Below are 17,957 nucleotides of genomic sequence, written 5' to 3'. Positions count from 1 at the left end.
ACTTCGTGGGGAAATTAAAAAAAACTTTATAAAAAGTCTTCCAGAACTTATGAGCAACGTAAGCGCGGCGGGGACTCTAATACTGGTTCTCTTGCACGTAATTTTTAGCGCCTTCAATTGGAAAGGGTTATGACTACGCTGAACTGTAAGTATCCTGGTAAGCTTCATGTAAACTCATACAACCACATAATATTATGTATGGTTTTGACTTCACATATTTATTATTTTCTTTCTACAATTTATTAAAGTTTCATTGTAACCCCTAATATGATATTGAAAGAAGTAATAATTTTCGTATTAATTACTATCTTTACTACTATCATAATTGTCTACGCTTCAGTGTAATAAACTGAATTTTTTGCCGCAAACACAAAATTGCAAGCGTGTGTATTAAAAAAATTAGCAAATTACTTTAGTTATAAAGTAAACTTGCTTTCGGCTTGACTAGGAATTATCTATATACAAGCAATGAGTTTAGGTTACTTTTTGGATTAGGCACGTGATTTACTAGGATGTACGTTTTGAACAACATCAATCAAGCATAATGTTTTTTTGAGTCCGTTACAATTAATCATTGCATAAGCTAAAATATAAAATTGGCTTAGATTAGCAGATATGATTTAAATAATAAGAAGCTGTGCTAAAGAGGAAGCACAATCCTATAGTTACCCTCGAACATTTTTACAACAGAGGAGCGGTGTTGGCTTAATGATGAGCATGACAATTACAGAAACAACATTACTATAGGAGATAAAGGTTTGATTCCCTGTGACAAAAACTCAGTTTTTTATAAACGACATTTTACCACACTGAATAATACTGATTAATTATAAACTGTTTCAAAAGATTCAACGTTTAATCACGGTATGCGGGAAGCGTTTATATGTTAGCAATACACGCAACTTGTAAAATTTAGATGTATGTATGGTAATTTAACATTTGCATCTAAAAATTTATTTCATACGCGTAGGGTTATGACAACAATTTTATTATATAGACTTAAAAAAGTACACTTTACAAGTAAGTATTACGTCAAAAAACTGTCGGGAGCGCTGGGCCACTGGCCTAAGCAATAGGACTACCACAATAAAAGCAATTTTTATTACTACGTCAGGAGAGCTGTCCCTTGACATTTAAGAGCGACTGCTCGCATATGCCAAAGTGAAAAAGGTGAGAGAGCAGCTCCATTTGGTAGAAAAGAAGCTCTACTAAAGCTATGATGGCGTAGCTTTTCTAAGAAACATCCCCACCAATTCTCTTTTACAACAGTACACGCAGCGCTAGTCGATAACACTCAAGTAGTCCAACTGCAGCAGGTGACGACAGCGTTTAGTATTAGTACAAGCAGTGATTGTTGCACCTCCAGCTATACAAGTAGCACACAAAGCGCCTATAAATTTACCAGAAATCAGTTTGATATTCTTTAATCATCGGTGTCGACTTTGTTAAAGGGGCAGAATTTTAAACGATTGTTTGTATTCAGATTCTTGTTCTAAATTATCATGGATTATGTAGGAAAGCAGTATACTGAAGAAGAAGTATACTCATTTTTTCGAAGCAGGGAGACTGATGGTTCGGCTTTACTGTCCATTTTTCGTGCAACCTGCAATGATAAAAGGCTTATATTAACGATCCATCAGAGCTACGATGACAACAGTTCCTCGAACGATAAAGTACACGAGGTAAAAGACCATTTCCATACTTAAGGTGGCTCATCATTCTTATACCATCTGTTTGTATGACATTAGACTATCACACATAAAAACATTGAGTAGCAGGCTCGATATGCATACCCATAGATACAAATCCGCATTTTTATGTGCTGAGGTTAGCCTCCGGTTTCGGATTTTCAACACGTCATGTATTTTTTTCCGCTCAGCGACCTTGGACTTTCGCGATTTCATGAGAAAGAGGAATATCTTAACAATCTGCTCCCAGTTTTAGTAGCATGTGGCTTGACTTTTAGCCTCAAAAAGCTTTAACATTCGGTAAAAAAGTTAAAATGCTTCATAGACCGATGCAAAAATTTCAGATATTGAATGTGTTTTTTATTTGATTTTGGTCGTGTTACGTGGATTTCTCGTCGAGGGAATAAGTAAAAGCGCGACTTATGATTAACTTATACTTTATTAGGAGTCTTTGTATTTGAGGGAAGTTGCACGTATATTCTAGTCTTGCGGACCTGGTTCTTTCGCTCTCGCGTCTCTAGCTAATCTCCCCTTTTTTCCGTTAATTCGTCTCCTTTCGTATGTCGTCTTTTCTCTACCTTTTTGTGCCCAGGCTAGTTGGGGCACACGCACACATGGGTACATGCTATGGTACGTAAATGTTGGCAACATACCCTGAAATTTACACTGTACATTCAATGAGTGTTATTGTACCATAAATTTAAATGTGGGTGCAAAGGCTAGACTTTAAAAAATGTGATGAGCCACCTTTATTATAACTGTATTTTTCTAATTTAATCAACGAGGGTTTTTGTAGGAAGATTTTTATAAAACGGTAGACTGCACAGGATTTGCTCTGAAAGAAATTAAGGTGTTCGTAAGTATATTTTTCTTTGATTCGTCATGCACCTTATTTAGATGATAGATGTGAGAAAAAAATATTAATAATGAAAATGACATAATATCAAAAGCAAAGCAAACGCTTAATAAATTTTGTTTTGATTATAGGTGGAAGACGGATTAATGGTAGTTGAGGCCATTCACGACGAAGTGCAAGATGAGCACGGTAATGTCTATAAAAATTTGTTGAAGACATTTCCCGTCTCTGAAACCTACGACTTTAATGGTGCTAAGATAACCTTAAGCTTGGATGGTACATTAACTGTGTATATTCCTTGTAAGAATGAGCCATTCGTTGATACAAACTATACTACCAACAACCCGTCCAACAATGAACTAACTGAAGAAAACTAACTTCAGTAAGGAGAATAATGTTTTAAAAGTGTTTTGTAATTTTAAACTCTTCAAGTTTGAAATGAATAATAAAAGCTCATTAGAGCATTTTTACTTTTTGTGCTGTTAAGACTTATATGCATTTTATGTCGTCTGTATACACAATTTTCATGCAATCAAAACACTTTGTAAAGTAGTAAAATTTTTTTATGTGTATTATTAAATCCTCTCAAAGAGCATACCAACTTATTTTTTTCCGATTAAATTTTCATACAATGTTTTCCATGTCACATAATTGCACGAAATTGCTTATTACATGTTTTGAATGTGGGACACAAGAAGCTTTTTCTAAAAAAGGCAATATACATCCGTAAGAAAATTCACTAATTATAATATTTTACACAAAAAAAAAAAAAAAAAATGCGACGACCATTATAAAGTAACAGATTCATACAATTCTTTCTGTTACACTTTAATAGAATAATATGCGTACATTATATTCTGAGGCAAAAAATATCGAGTCAACAGAAGAGGTAGTCTAAACTTATTTATTGAAAGTGTACCATTAAATTCCAAGTAAGGTAACATGCTCGGATTATTTGATTAATTTCACACGATTCTAAGATGTATTTTATGGTACAAGGATGTAACATGACAAAGAGTGGCCTTGTCTACCACTACCTCTGTGCGGTCACATGATGCCGACGCCTGCCGTCCTTCTGGTAAATCCATCGGTAGGTTTCGATGCCCCTTGCATGGCAAATCTCCATAGATTAGTCTTCTTCATATTTGGTTTTTATGATTCTGTATGTGTCGTGCCACCCGATAAAGGATAGTGTTTTTCTTGTCCAATTAAAAAACGGAAAAGGGTGTATTTCAGCGCAATGGCCTTCCTGTTGCCAATAAGGTCGCCTCTTGCTCAGACTGGCCTGAAGTCGCTGCTCACCTTCATGTATTTCTAAAGGAAATGTACAGCCCCATCAGATGCAGTTATCTGCTATTACTCAGGCCTCATTGTCTGGCTTGACAACTGCTCCAAAACCACCTCGTCACCAAGGAACTATGCACGTGGCTAACCCCAGAGAACAGTTTGTGAGTAAACCTATTATATGTCAAAGCTTCCTCACACGATCTAAGCTGCCAGCAGCGGGATCTCCGTCAAGGTCTTGCATACCTGAGAGGAAGATTATTAATATTATTACTATTTATTATTATTATTTAAATAATTATTACTACGATGATAATTATTATCGATGTTGTTGTTATTACTATTCTTGTCATCATTATTGCTGTTACAACTTTTTCAAAAAAACATTAGTACTCTTAAAACATTAGGTTTCTGAGAAATTAGGGGTGAAGGGTACAGTTGTTGACCTCCCGATAGTGATTGACTGCCCCACGCATTTTTAGGCAGAGCCTTTATATATAGATATACAAATAATGTAGAGGTATTTTTAGATTTTTTGGTGGCTAGATTTCAAACGTTAGGTGATAGTCACCTACAATACTGCATTGAAAAATTGAAATTTAAAAGAAATAGGAGTTATATTTCGCGAATTAAATTTCTTTCATCGGCCAATAAATGTCGTGTACTGAAATAAAAAAAAAAATGATTTTTTCAAAGAAAGTTGCAATCGTAAATTATTTAAATAACTTGGAAATTTTAATGTACGTCATTATTTGGCGTACGCACATGGTTTAACTAAAACAAAAAATTACTTCATTTTTATACACAAGAATTTCAGTAAATACATGAATTCTTTGTAATTAATATAAAATAACAAGTAAACTCTAAGATCAAACTACGTGGTCATCGGCCGTACTCGCTATTGATGTTAGTAGTTTAACCACCATATTTAAAACTTCTTGCAATTTAAAAAATTTACCATGAGTATTTTTTTTATTTTTTTTTTATTTTCTTCATCAAAGCTCTTGTAATATACACGTATTTGGTGTGTAAGATTCGTGAATAAAGTCATTTACGACTGGGCTTGACAAAATAGCTGAACAGAGTGTTTCTTGCAATGGACATTCTCATCAAACGTTGATGAAAATTTTCAGTGTCACTGTATGCTTTATGAATAAAAATGCAGGAAGGAAGTATTTGTGGTAGCTGTAACGAGTAGGCCATAGCAAGATAAAAACTTATCTCCTAACTTCAGTTTTAAATGTTATTTAGCTTCTAAGTTTACAATTTTGGAAGTGATAAAATCCAAGTAGAAACTGGAGAAAATAAGGAACGATATATTTTTTCCTCCAGAGACTCAATAATGACATTCGTATATCTTGGAACCGCTTACACCAGTATACAATATTCATTGATAAAGAACGAGAAAAAATCATCAGGTATATGGCTCGCATTTAGTTACACCTAGTGTGCAATGGGAAAAGCACGAGGGTAAAGTGTTGTATATATAATAAATACAGCTGCTCATGCCGGTCTCTTATCCTATAATACTTGTCTTCCTTCTCGCTTGTATTCTCTGACTATAATGACGTGGAAGCCAGTTTGTTTTGTACACGTATAGAATTATGCCGAAGATGAGTAAGCCAGGGTTGGTCAGTTGGAGGGGATACCTGCACTGTCCTGACGATGGGAAATAAAGAAAACGCCAATAATGTCATACTAATAAGGCTATAATTTTTTGGTGTAAAAAGATATAACGTGTAATACGACATGTGCCTCGAGCAGCATAGTCGTAGAAAATCCGTTGGGTGTGACTATGTGTCTTTAACATGAAGAGGTACGCATTACTAAAGAGTATGAAGGAGTTGCACAGAAGCAGCTGTTACAATCCACGGTTGATTTGCGTCAACATCAAAAATTAGAGTGAGAATTGCTAGATACTTGTGGGTATTGTAAAAAATTTTTGTCTCCCGTAAAACGCCGAAATATTATACAAGGCTTCGTTTATTTCGGGTTTTCTTAGTTACAAATATCGTGGTCCATATTTTATCGCATAAAACGGTTGTAGCTCTGGTAGTCACACTTTTGCTATTAAGTTAAAACACTAGTGCTCTTTCTTAAACAAAAATGTATCAAGTTCTATGTACAAAACAAGTATAAAGTATAATTCTCTAAATATTTATTATTACCCAATGTAGAATGAACAAAGAATGATTTAATAGAAATAAGTAATTACAAAAAAAATAGCAGCTTTTGTATAAGAAATGAGACTTAAATATGATAATCCATTAAAAACTGTATATGATAATTTAAACTATCTTTTTACAAGCGTTTCTTACGAAACAAAAAAAAGTACGATATTTAGTTATCACTTGGAAAACATGTGTGAAAATCACACAAACACCCAATAGAAGATACTGCTCACGACGACGAAAAAAAAAATTTTATATTGATGAATAAATTAAAATAATAATTATTCTATTACACACAAATGCTCACATTCCCATGTATATCTGTAATTTAATGCTCATATAGCAATGCAGATCAAATTACAGATAAGATATTACAAATGCGTGAGATAGAATAATCCGGCATCGTTGCTATTCGTTTATGTTGCGGTGATTTACGCAGATAGAGGATTTTCATCAGAGATTCTGAGGGGGAGCTGGAGTCCGCAGAAGAATTCTCAGATATCGTTCCACCAACAACCCATTACAGGAAGATGCTTTATCCCACAATCAAAAATTAATCTATGTATAACCAGTTTATTATAGTAAACGGCTTAAGTGACTTTGCATTTTGATAAGTGTATAATGAACATTATTGTTTCAACCAGTTAATAATGCAGTGTAGTAAGATAATCAAAAAAATTTGAACTATTCTGTATAGCAGATTTTGTTGCTTTTTCAAAATCATTTGTAAAATAACTTTTCCGACCTCAGTTGGTTTTGGGAGGCTGGTACTTCCTCGGACAAAAAAGCAGTTTTCCGATATACTCGTTCGAAAAGTCTCCTTTACGAACCTCGTTACGGATCTCACCTTTGGCTCGGGCTGCAAACCTTTCGGTTCGCAAACAAAGACTTTTCAAACTCGTAGAAAAACTACTATTTCGTAATAGTGTGCGGAAAAAGGGTTTTTTCCTCACTATTTTTAGTGCAGCACAATAACTTGGAAAACATGTGTGAACATAAAATATACACCCAATAGGAGGTACTGCTCACAACAATGATAAAAAAAATTTTATATTACTGAATAAGTTACAGTAGTTAATATGCTGTGACACACAAATGCCCACATTTCTGTTTATATCTGTAATTTAATGCTAATGAAGCAATGCATATTAAATTACAGATAAGATATTACAAAAGCGTGGGATAAAATAATATGGCATCGTTGCTATTCGTTTATATTGCGGTGAATTACGCAGATAGAGGATTTTGATAAGAGATCCTGAGGAAAAGCAGGAGTCCACAGGAGAATTCTCAGATATCCTTCCACCACCAGCCCATGACAGGAAGATTCCCTTTCCCAAGATCAAAAATTAATCTATTTACAATCGTTTTATTATTGTGAACGGCTCAAGTGACTTTGTATTTTGAGAAGTGTATAATAAATATTATTTTTTTAACCAGTTAATAATGCAGTCGTTGTAATGTAATCAAATATAAAAAAATTTGAACTATTCTGTATAGCAGCTTTTATTGCTTTTTCAAAATCATTTGTAAAATAACTTTTCGTAATAGTGTGCGGAAAATGGGTTTTTTTCTTACTATTTTTACTGTAACACATTAAATTTCCCACACTGATCATAGAAAAAATGTGTGGAAAACTATTTTCTGGTGTGTGGCAAAGATTTTTAATTTTGCAGTGTGCGCAAAACTATTTTCCGGTGTGCGCCAAGGACTTTTTATTTTCCAGTGTGCGGAAAACATTTTCCAATGTATGAAATAGTAGTTTTCCTACGAGTTTGAAAAGTCTTTGTTTGCGAACCGAGAGGTTTGCGGCCCAAGCCGAAGGCGAGGTCCGTAACAAGGTTCGTAAAGAAGACTTTTCGAACGAGTATCGGAAAACTGCTTTTTGCCCGAGGAAATACCAGCCCCCCAAAACCACCCGAGGGCGGAAAAATCATTTTCCACACTCCTGAGAATTTTTTTGCAAAAATTTCTAAAAAGTTAACGAAAAAGTAAATATAAATAAAATTGTAAAATTGTAATGAAATAAAGTTTATTTATATAGTTTTTGTAAAGTAAAAATGATTTTTCGTTTGAAAAACCATTATTTCATTTATTTTGTAGTCGGGGGGGCAAAACCTAGGGCTTCGCCCTCTGGTCCCCCACCAGAGGCTGCCGCCCCTGGACTCCGCACAACGTATCTTGTAAGTTAATTATTTTTTACTTTGTATTCAACCATTTTTTAATAATTTATAAATTTATTATATTAATATAAATTGTATCCAACTCATACGGATGAATAATGCAAAGTGCATAATCTTTAAAATCATTATTTAAATTACTTATTCTACTATTTATATCAATATTACTCACATATATTACGAAAAATGTTTTACCTAACTTGTGCGGACGATTCCCCGTACTCGTGTGATTGACTCGCACTCGTTGCCGATGCCTGTAACTCGTGCCCTGCGATCACCCTCGTGCTACGCACTCGTGCGCTCAACTGGCACTCGTTCTCAGCACCTTCGGCCACTTGTCACACGAGGTCTCACTGTTACTTGTAGAACGCACGTTATCGACACATTAAATAACAAATAGACTGAGAAATGAAGAACTCCCTTATTGAAAGCTGAGCGGAATTCAAAGAAAAAATTACTGGAGACCATATACTTTTACCTATAAGTGATTTATAATTTAATTATTTTTAAGCTTTTAAAGATTAATAATTTTATTTTTGTTTACTCATTTTCTAATACCAAATCCTAAGAGATGGTTATTTATGTTTAAACACTGTTTTTTCAATACGTAATACTGCTCGTAAAGAGGCTGGGTAATTTTTTCGTAGCAAAGTTACCTATTTTTCCTCTACCCTCTTTTTGTATTAGGAGAACTCTAATTCCTCTTTTAAAGCGTTTACACATATATACATCAACAAACATTTTTTTTTAGTTTGACAATTTGTAGAAAATTTTCCGATCATATATTTTTGCTTACCTTTAATATACTGTTACGTACGATATGCTGGGCATATCATACTGACTCACCCTAGTAACTACAAGCCTACGCTAGTAAAGGACACCAATAGGGGAAACGAGCTTATATAATGCCCTGCGAGACACGAATCGGGGCACTCGAGCGTCTTTTAGGCAAGAGACCGAACGATAAGTTGAAAACACCGCGCGAAACACACATGCCTCTGCCTCTAAGAAGCTTATAAATAATTGACCAACGAGATAAGTTCTTTTCGTGACGCACCTCCTTACCAGCTTCTTTATCCTACGTAACAATACCGAAATAAATAATAAATGACTTAAAATATTGAAAAAATCAACTTAAAACATCTGGATTACTAGAAGTCAATTCAATAAGAAAAAAAAAAATCGTCTTTATATACACTTTTTTTAAGGTGAAGTTGTAAAGAAGCGTTACTCGTTTAGAATGAGACAAAGGATTCATTAAGTATCGTCCTTACGTTAGATAAAAAAAAAAGATATGCAGATGCCATACACAAATATATATTTACAGACACACACTGACTCACATATATTTTTATTTCAGTAAGTTACTTTGTGGAAAACTTACTGATCTTCTGAACTATTGCACTCATAATGGTATGAAACACAAATAAAATCGAAAAATTGAAAAAAAAAAAAACAATTGTCAGAGTAGTGTTACATCGAGGCTGCACTTTAAATATCTTTTTTTTCAATTTCCTCCTCTTTTCTTTTTTTCTTCAAGTTCGCGCTTCACATGAACCTAAACACCATAAACAAACATATTACCCGTGTAAAAAGAGAAGGTAGAAGATAGTGACGTAAGTGCTCGTCTTTCTCTCCATCTTTTTTTATGCGTTGATAATTTTATCCATACATCGTTCGGTGCAATTTAATAATCACTTTCTATTTTATTATTTCCTAACTTAGCTATCCATAAAAAGTAGACCTCGAAGGGGACGATAAAGCTTCAACAATTTTGTTTATACATTTACTCAAGGGTCGCTTACTGAAATATTTGGCAGCAGCGTTTTTTGCATCTCTATACGTTTCTTTTTTCAACACTATTATAATATCAAGGGCCGTCAAGCTTAAACATTGGTCGAACTATAATACTGCTTTTTTTTAATTGCACTGATAAAGTAAACGAGCGAATGCTGGGACTAGTATCCCAAAAATAACGTCAATATATGTCAAGGAAGTTGGAGTAGATGTATTAATCATTCCCACTTCCTGCCACGAAATGATGCAGACTAATTCAAAGAAGTTATGTACGTCTCATTGTCTCTGGCAATTGTGGTGACTATAGCATGGCAAGATTTTTGACTGCTTAACCTCACGGTGTGCTTTTCGACTGGTTGATTTCATGGCCAGACCAGCATGAGTGATGTACCTACAGCGTAGTAACGATACTCATTACGTGGCCTAGAGAATCTGGTCCAGTTTCGCTGACTGGAACTTAATTTTAATGTGGACATCTGGATCTTGTCTTGAGTCACAAATGTAATTACCTAAGTTGATAATAGTTAGAAGAGATACTTCAAAGTTTAAATAAACCGTATAAGACCCTTCTTTCTTATTGCATAAATTATCTTATTGCGTGGCACTTGATTCGGATATTGTTTGCCAAACAGGAGCTGAATCCCCTGTGCTTTCTAAGCTCTTATTGTTTATCGTAAAGAATATTCATTTTTCAACGCAAATTAATTAACTCATGAAGAAGATACTTTACATAAAATAAACCATAAATAAGTTGAATAAATTTTGCTATAGTTTGTTAAAGTCGCTCATAACATACATTTCTGTACTTTTAAATTGATTGTAATACATGAACGATTACAGTAAGTAGTACTAACATACTTTTACCATGACACTCATACAATTCAAGTAATTTACTTTAGAACTAATCAGCTGTATGTGACAGATGTGAGACATTCGCAATAAAAAAAACAAAATAACTCTCATTTCTAGTAATTTATTTACGTGCATATATACCCAGTAGATTTTTTTCATTCAAATACACAGCATTATACATAAGCTTTTTTGTACTCCATAATATTAACGAATAATTATATATTATTTAAGTACTTGAAAAATGTCTTAACTCAATAGTTATACAGATTAAATATATTATTCTACATATGGAAACGGAGCCTGTAAAGCCACTTTTGTTGGTTTGGGAATACTCTCATTCGAACTTTGATTCTCTATTGATTGCAATAACTGTAACACCTGAAAATATAATGATCATTTTTTATCTACAAGTAACAACGTTTCGAAGTATATTATAAAACTGTATACAGGCTGTATATTAATTGTCAGTCAAAAAGTAACACGTGATGTAATGAGAAAATTTATGTTACAATGACACCTTAAATAAGTCGTACTCAAAAATAAAAAAACAATTTTAAAAATGTTAAGGTTTAATGAAAGAGTTTAATATAACAGAAACTCTGATAACATTATCGCTTTCATATTTGTGAATCAACAAACGTCTAAACACTTTATCTACTAAATGGTTCTCCCGAAAATATTTTTTAACCAAACGATGCTATGTCAAAAATGCTTGGTATCAAAAACTTATCAAAAAGAAAATATTGAATATGCACTTTGATGGTTAAACACTTATATCCGATAGATTCGATCAAGCACTGCGTGATTCCTTATTTATCTTTCTAAAAAGATAGGATGAAAAAATCATCTCAGTAGGAGCACTAACAAATACATCCTTGGTCAGTTGTGTTTTGTGGAAAAATACTCTTTATTTATAGTGGAACGTACACAGGCTGCGAGGCAGCAAATAAACACATTAACGTCGCGTCGAGTCTCCTTTGTTCTCCTCTTCTCTCTTCTTCTTCTTGTTGAGCGAGTGGCGGCTCACACGTCTTGCTTGGCGGTCGGCTCGAGCACGATTGATGGTAGCGCGCAGCACCGAGCGCCTTGGCGGAGAGAGCGATCGGGGCGCGGGGGGGAGGACTCGGCAGGACACGACCGCGCAGCCAGCGCCTTCGCGGCCGAAAAACTCACATACCGCCCGCCTGGCTCCCGGAGCGACAATCAAACGCCGCCCGCCGAAGGAGTCTGGGCATCAGATGAAACAGTCGCCGTCGGCGGCGTCTCAGCGAGATCTGGGACCGGAAGCAATGCAAGCTTGGCGACGGGCCGCAGGATTTCCCCGGTGGCTGTTTTCAGAGTGGCCGCACGGACGAGACCATCGGGTCCTGGATGAACGCGGGTGATGCGGCCAAGAGGCCAGCGCCCATCCGTCCGAAGTAGAGTTGAGTCGAGAAGAACCACGGTGTCACCCACGGCCAAGTTCCGGCGAGGGGTACGCCACTTCGGTCGCTGCTGGAGTGTGTTCAGGTACTCTCGACTCCAGCGAGACCAAAACTGAGCTCGAATCGCCCTGACGAGGTCCCAATGAGCGAGAGTGTCCAGCCTTTTCGATGGGGGCCCAGCCTGGATGACGGCATCAAGAGGGGCGCCGATAAGGAAATGGCCCGGAGTGAGGACATCAAGGTCTCCCAAGTCGTTGGAGAGAGGAGTGAGCGGTCTACTGTTCAAGACCATCTCGATGCCAATGAGAACAGTCGAAAACTCCTCGTAGGTCAGGTGCCGAGAGCCCATGACGCGTCGGAGGTGGCCCTTGACCGACTTGACACCCGACTCCCAAAGACCACCAAAATGAGGCGCCCCAGGCGGGATGAACTGCCACGAAACACCTTGATCGGCGAGCGTTCCAGCAACAAGCGCCCAGTCAATCTCCGCGTCCTGAAGAGCTTCGCGCAGCTCGAGGTCGGCCCGTCGGAAGCAAGTGGCGTTATCACTCCACAGCTCGGCCGGGCGTCCACGGCGACCGGAGAAACGGGTGAGAGCGCCGAGAAAAGAGGCCGTTGAGAGATCGCCAACGAGCTCGAGGTGCAACGCCTTCGTCGTCAAGCACACAAAGACCGCAATATATCCTTTGGTGGTCCGGACGCCTCGTCCGCGCGAAGCGAGCACGTGGAAAGGGCCCGCGTAATCAACCCCAGTGCGACCGAAGGCTCGACAAGGAGTGACCCGGGAGGCTGGTAGAGGGGCCATAAGCTGGGTGGATGCCCGCGCTTGCAGCCGGGCGCAGACGATGCAACGGCGCAGGTGGGCCTTAATTCGTGTCCTGCCACCGATAATCCATGCCTGCCGATGCACATATGCGCTAGTAAGCCGGAAGCCACCGTGGAGGGCTCTGGAGTGCGCCCGGGCGATGATGAGTCGAGCCAGAGGAGAGGAACCGGGGACAATTGGCGGATGCTTCTCCTCATAGGTCAGCGACGAATGTGCGAGCCACCCGCCGACGCGCAAGATCCCATCGGCATCCAAGAATGGAGAGAGGGCCGTGAGCGGGCTTGTTTTTGGTAACTGCTCACCCCTTTGCAGTCGAATAACCTCCGCCTCGAATGCTGGAGCTTGACTCAGACGAACACAAGCCAGGAAAGCGGCGTGGAGCTCGGTCGGCGTTGGTGGCGAGAGCACGGGGAGAGTGGGCTCGCGATGGAGACGGCGCCGAATCCACCGCCGCACACGAACGAGCAATTGCGTTAGGACGTGGAGACTGGATAATTGCTTAAGCAGGTCGAAGCTGGACGGTTGAACGGTGCAGCAACTGATGAGAGCCAGCGCTGGTCGGGATACGGGCTCCGGGGGCCATAACCCGATGTCACGAACCAGCCAGGAGGGCCCGTGCCACCACAAAGGCTGATGGCGGAGACCTGACATGTCGGCGCTCCGAGTGGCCAGATCCGCCGGATTTGACGCCGTCGGGACGTGCCGCCAGATGCTCGGAGAGAATATTTCTTGAAGCTGGGCCACGTAGTTGTCGACGAGCACATTATTAGTCGGCTGGGAGGAACGGAGCCACTGCAGAACAATCTGAGAGTCGCTCCAGGCGTGGCAGCGATCATCAGGGACATCCAGCTCATCCGCGGTTGATCGGAGCAGCTTTGCACCGAGTAGAGCGGCTCTGAGCTCAAGGCGAGGAATCGTCATCCGTGCGACAGGCTCGGAGACTGGCCTGAGTGAGCGAATGGGGGCAAGCTTGGAGCGAGCCAAAAGGATGTAGCAGGAAGCCGGCTCGCCCGGGCGCTCCAACCGCGAGTACACTACGGCGGCCATCGCCCGCCGGCTGGCGTCAGCGAACACGTGCAGAAGAAGGTCGGACGCTGGCGAGACACCGATCCATCGGGGAAGAGAGAAGCCGGAGATGACTTGGAGCTCAGCCACAAAGTCCATCCACCGCCGGACCATGGACGATGGTACTGTTTCGTCCCAGTCGAGGTGAGCCCGCCAAAGATCCTGCAGCAGCAATTTCGCGTTCAAAGTGATTGGCGCAAGCCAACCACATGGGTCGAAGACGCTTGCAAGCGCCGCGAGCATGGTCCTCTTCGTAGTCTGGCGTTGCACGACGACCGGAGTCAGGCGAAGGCGATCGACCGGGGGATCCCAACCAACGCCCAGCTCGCTAACAAGGCCCTCAGCGCCGAGCTGATCCCAGGCGGGGCGCAAGCGAACATCGGGCGGAAGATCCTCGAGTAGCTCTGGTGTGCTCGCGATCCACTTCCGGAGCGGAAAACCGCCAGCTTGCATGAGGCCGATCAACTGGTCACGGAGGTGTCGCGCAGTGTCGAGACTATTGGCTCCAGAGAGAATGTCATCGACGTAGCGGTCGCGCATAACAACGGGCACCGCATCGGGCCAACGGGAGCCCTCGTCCTCGCACAGCTGCTGGATGGTGCGTAGGGAAAGATACGGAGAGCACGACGCGCCGTATGTGACAGTGAGCAACTGGTAGTGCGTGGGCGGCTCTCGAGGGTCCGCGCTCCAAACGATCCGCTGCAAGTCGACGTCTCGGTCATCGATCCAGATCTGGCGGAACATCATTTGAACGTCGCTGCAGAAGGCGATACGATGTCGGCGCCAGCGCAGTAACACGTGAGGTAAGGCCGTTTGAAGTCGGGGCCCGGCGTGGAGGACATCGTTTAGACTGCAGCCGCTCGAAGTTGGATGTGAAGCGTTAAAGACAACGCGCAGCTTTCGGCCCTGGTCGCTATGTTGCCATATGCCATGATGCTGGATGTAATGAGCGAGGTGGGACGACCCGGCCAACTGAGCGCTAGTGAGAGGCCTCATGTGACCCAAAGCGAGATAATCGGCCATAAACTTGGTGTATTCGACGGCCATCTCGGGGGCTCTCTGTAGCCGGCGCTGCAGCGCAGTCAACGAGGCCAGGGCGCTCTGACAACTATCACCGAGGAGCTGCAAGCCCCCTTGCTTTAGAGGCAAGCGCACGACGTAGCGCCCGTCCTCATCCCGGCCATGGTCAGCGAAGCTGCGCTCACATTCGACGTCGCCGGGGGCCTGCCGGTGGGCCTGTGGAACGTCCTCGAGTTCCCAGAAGCGCTGGAGCAGGGATGCCAGCTCAAGATGCCAAGGAGGAGGCGAGTCGGCCTGAGATGTCAGACAGACGTTCGGTGAGGCGTGCGGCATCTCTAGGCCGGCGGCCTGCCCAATAAAGACCCAACCAAAGACAGTGGCCTGAGCTACGAGGTCGTCACGCTGAATCTGGCCAGGCTCCAGTAAGCGATGGTAGACGTCCACACCGAGGAGGAGGTCGATCACGTGTGGCGTGTCGAATTTGGAATCCGCCAGCGGCTCGAGGTCGAGCCAGCGCCGAGCGACAGCGGGGTGCAGGGGCGCGCGTGGGGAAACAATCCCGAGCCACGGGAGGCAGAGAGCCATCAGCGTGGTCGGCGGCTCGCTCTCCCTGAGGTGAAGCCAAAGTCGAGCACGAGCCCTCGAGCGGACGCCCGGGTCGCCGCCGACGCCCGAAATGTTGAACTCGGCGAGTTCTATCGGAGCGTTGAGTTGACGAGCGAGGCTGGCGGAAGCAATGGTGACCTCGGAGCACGAATCCAGGAGGGCCCGGACCGTCACAGTCCGGCCAAGAGGCCCGCTCAGGCGGACAAGCGCGGTCGGCAACACTGCCAGTCAGGACCGTGACGCCTTATCGGATGGCGGACCGGCAGTGGACACGGCCGCTGGATCCGCTTTCGGAAGCTTCGGTGGCGTGGGTTCAACAGCGGGCTCTGACCCGCGGCGCCGGCTGCTGTCATGCAGAGAACTATGGTGTGGCTCGCGGCAGTGCTGACAGACCGAGCGTGAGGGACAAGCCTTTACAGCATGGCCGGACCGAAGACAGTTGAAGCACAGTCTCGCCTGGTAAACCAGATCTCTCTGAGCGCGCGGCTCAAGGCCGTGAAACTGTGCGCAGTGGCCCAGGTAGTGAGACCCCTGGCAAGCCGGGCAGGCCGACACCGTGCCACCTGTCGCAAGAGTACGATAGGTACGGCCGGCTGAGGCAGGGACCGCCGGACGCGCACCGGGCACGGCGGACTGGCGTGCAGGATGGGAGGCCTCCACGGAGCTCAGAGCCCGGCATCGCCGACGCAGGAAGCCGGCCAGGGTGTCGAAGGTTTCCAGGGTGCGCCCGGCGTCCGAATTTGCGACCTCGAGTCGCTCAAGCTCGTCCTCCCATGCGCGCCGCGTCGAGGAGTCCATCCCCGTCAGTGCACAGGAAACGAACCAGTCGTCCCACTCCGCCACCGGACGGCCCAGAGTGCGCAGCTGATCTCGATGGCGGCCCAACGTGTCCAACAGACCCTGCAAACCTCGAGCCGACTCCTCTCACAACGGTTTAATGTTGCGAAGCGCCGTGATGTGGTCGTGTACGAGAATGCGGCGGTGCTCGAACCGTGCCTCCAACAGGGCCCAAGCGGTCTCGTAGTTCGCGTCAGCGATCTGGATGGCCTCGAGCGTCGTTTTGGCGTCCCCCTGGACGAGTGATTTTAAGTAGAAGAGCCGTTCGACGTTCGTGAGATGGCTGTCTTCGTGGATGAGGGCGCGAAAGAGGTCTCGGAAGCTTTCCCAGTCCTCTCGCTTGCCGGAGAAGTTGGGAATGCTGATCCGGGGCAGGCGAGGGCCACGAGTAGGCCCTGAGCTCGGTGAATGAGCAGGATTACCGTCGGTGGGCGGCGGGAGGGGCGCCATTGACAGCCTCGCGTCGTAGAGGCGCGCCCTTGCGGTGATGTAGCTGGCCTCCACTCGCGGATACAATCGATCCAGGAGGCCCCACTTCTCCGGCGGCGGGCCGTCCAGCAACCTCACGTGGTTCGACTGGAAATCATGCCAGTAGCCCTGGAGAAGCTCTAGCCTCACGTCCACAAGCCCCAGGCTCCAGGCTTCGATCCGGTCCACGTCGAGCGCAAACTGCGTGACAACGTCTGCGAGGGCGCTCTGGGAGCCGTACAGGCTCGTCCAGCCGTCGTCTGATCTGAAAGCACGATCACGTGCTGTATATTTGTTCTGGATTTTGCCTCCGGGCCACCATCGATTGGTGGCGTCGGCAAAACAGAATTGAGTAGTAGTTGGGGGAGGGCGAGCGGACGTAAAGCGGTAGAGAAAGAGCGGAAGAGGGATTGAAGTTGTAGGTTAGGGACGATCTGGCTGTAACCAAGCGCGCGGCGTTACTGCCTTGGCCTGGTCGAACGAGTCTCTCGCGACCAAAATGGCCGCCAAGGCAAACAACAAAGGTCATCAAGTGGACCGTAGCAACAATGGCCGCCGCCGCGATCGAGCGAGGCGACCATGGTCCCGACGTGTTCATGCACGCCGCCAGCGACGCAGTTTCGATTGCGGCTGGGCTGTAGAGCTGGACCGCGGGCGCTCACCGCCCACGGCAACCCCGACCACCACGGGTGACGCGGATGCCCCACATGGCACGCGTATATGGCGACACGGATCGACCGTGGCCCAATTAACTCATTCCAGGCCGCGGGCACTCTCGCGGCCGCGGCGGCTTTACCCACAAGAAAAGCTGTCACTTAACTTACATTACGTTAAGAAGCTGGTCGTCCTGTCCTGCTGCGTCTCCGCTGGTCGCCGGTCGCCT

At 43.5% G+C, this 17,957-nt stretch overlaps 2 protein-coding genes across 2 annotated transcripts; one reads left to right on the top strand and one right to left on the bottom strand.

The window, feature by feature from the left end:
- The first annotated feature begins 1,360 nt into the window (after nucleotides 1–1,360).
- LOC149374939 (protein lethal(2)essential for life-like) lies at nucleotides 1,361–2,948 on the top strand. Its single transcript, XM_089591576.1, has 3 exons — nucleotides 1,361–1,682; nucleotides 2,485–2,544; nucleotides 2,676–2,948. The coding sequence occupies exons 1-3, from the start codon at nucleotides 1,503–1,505 to the stop codon at nucleotides 2,919–2,921; spliced, it is 486 nt and encodes a 161-aa protein (XP_089447702.1). The 5' UTR covers nucleotides 1,361–1,502; the 3' UTR covers nucleotides 2,922–2,948.
- Nucleotides 2,949–12,031: 9,083 nt separating this feature from the next.
- Nucleotides 12,032–17,396, bottom strand: LOC111643558 (uncharacterized). Its single transcript, XM_023391627.2, has 4 exons — nucleotides 17,383–17,396; nucleotides 16,739–17,339; nucleotides 16,005–16,687; nucleotides 12,032–15,962 (listed from the first exon to the last, which is right to left on the bottom strand). The coding sequence occupies exons 1-4, from the start codon at nucleotides 17,394–17,396 to the stop codon at nucleotides 12,032–12,034; spliced, it is 5,229 nt and encodes a 1,742-aa protein (XP_023247395.2).
- Nucleotides 17,397–17,957: the final 561 nt, after the last annotated feature.

Source organism: Copidosoma floridanum, unplaced genomic scaffold (genome assembly GCF_036245765.1).
Source record: "Copidosoma floridanum isolate Cflo_tuat_1 unplaced genomic scaffold, Cflo_Japanese_pri ptg000013l, whole genome shotgun sequence".
In the NCBI taxonomy this organism is placed as follows: Eukaryota; Metazoa; Arthropoda; class Insecta; order Hymenoptera; family Encyrtidae; genus Copidosoma; species Copidosoma floridanum.
The sequence above is the reverse complement of the archived record's forward strand: the minus strand, read 5'-3'. Positions and strand labels throughout refer to the sequence as shown.

Excerpts from the sequence above, each read along its gene's own strand:
- LOC149374939 (XM_089591576.1), top strand. The coding sequence starts at position 1,503 with ATGGATTATGTAGGAAAGCAGTATACTGAAGAAGAAGTATACTCATTT. Across the intron at positions 1,683-2,484 it reads CGAACGATAAAGTACACGAG|GAAGATTTTTATAAAACGGT; the intron begins GTAAAAGACCAT and ends GGGTTTTTGTAG. Across the intron at positions 2,545-2,675 it reads TGAAAGAAATTAAGGTGTTC|GTGGAAGACGGATTAATGGT; the intron begins GTAAGTATATTT and ends TTTTGATTATAG.
- LOC111643558 (XM_023391627.2), bottom strand. Across the intron at positions 16,688-16,738 it reads TCGAGCACCGCCGCATTCTC|TCGGCTCGAGGTTTGCAGGG; the intron begins GTACACGACCAC and ends TTGTGAGAGGAG. Across the intron at positions 15,963-16,004 it reads CCATCCGATAAGGCGTCACG|CGGGCCTCTTGGCCGGACTG; the intron begins GTCCTGACTGGC and ends TGTCCGCCTGAG.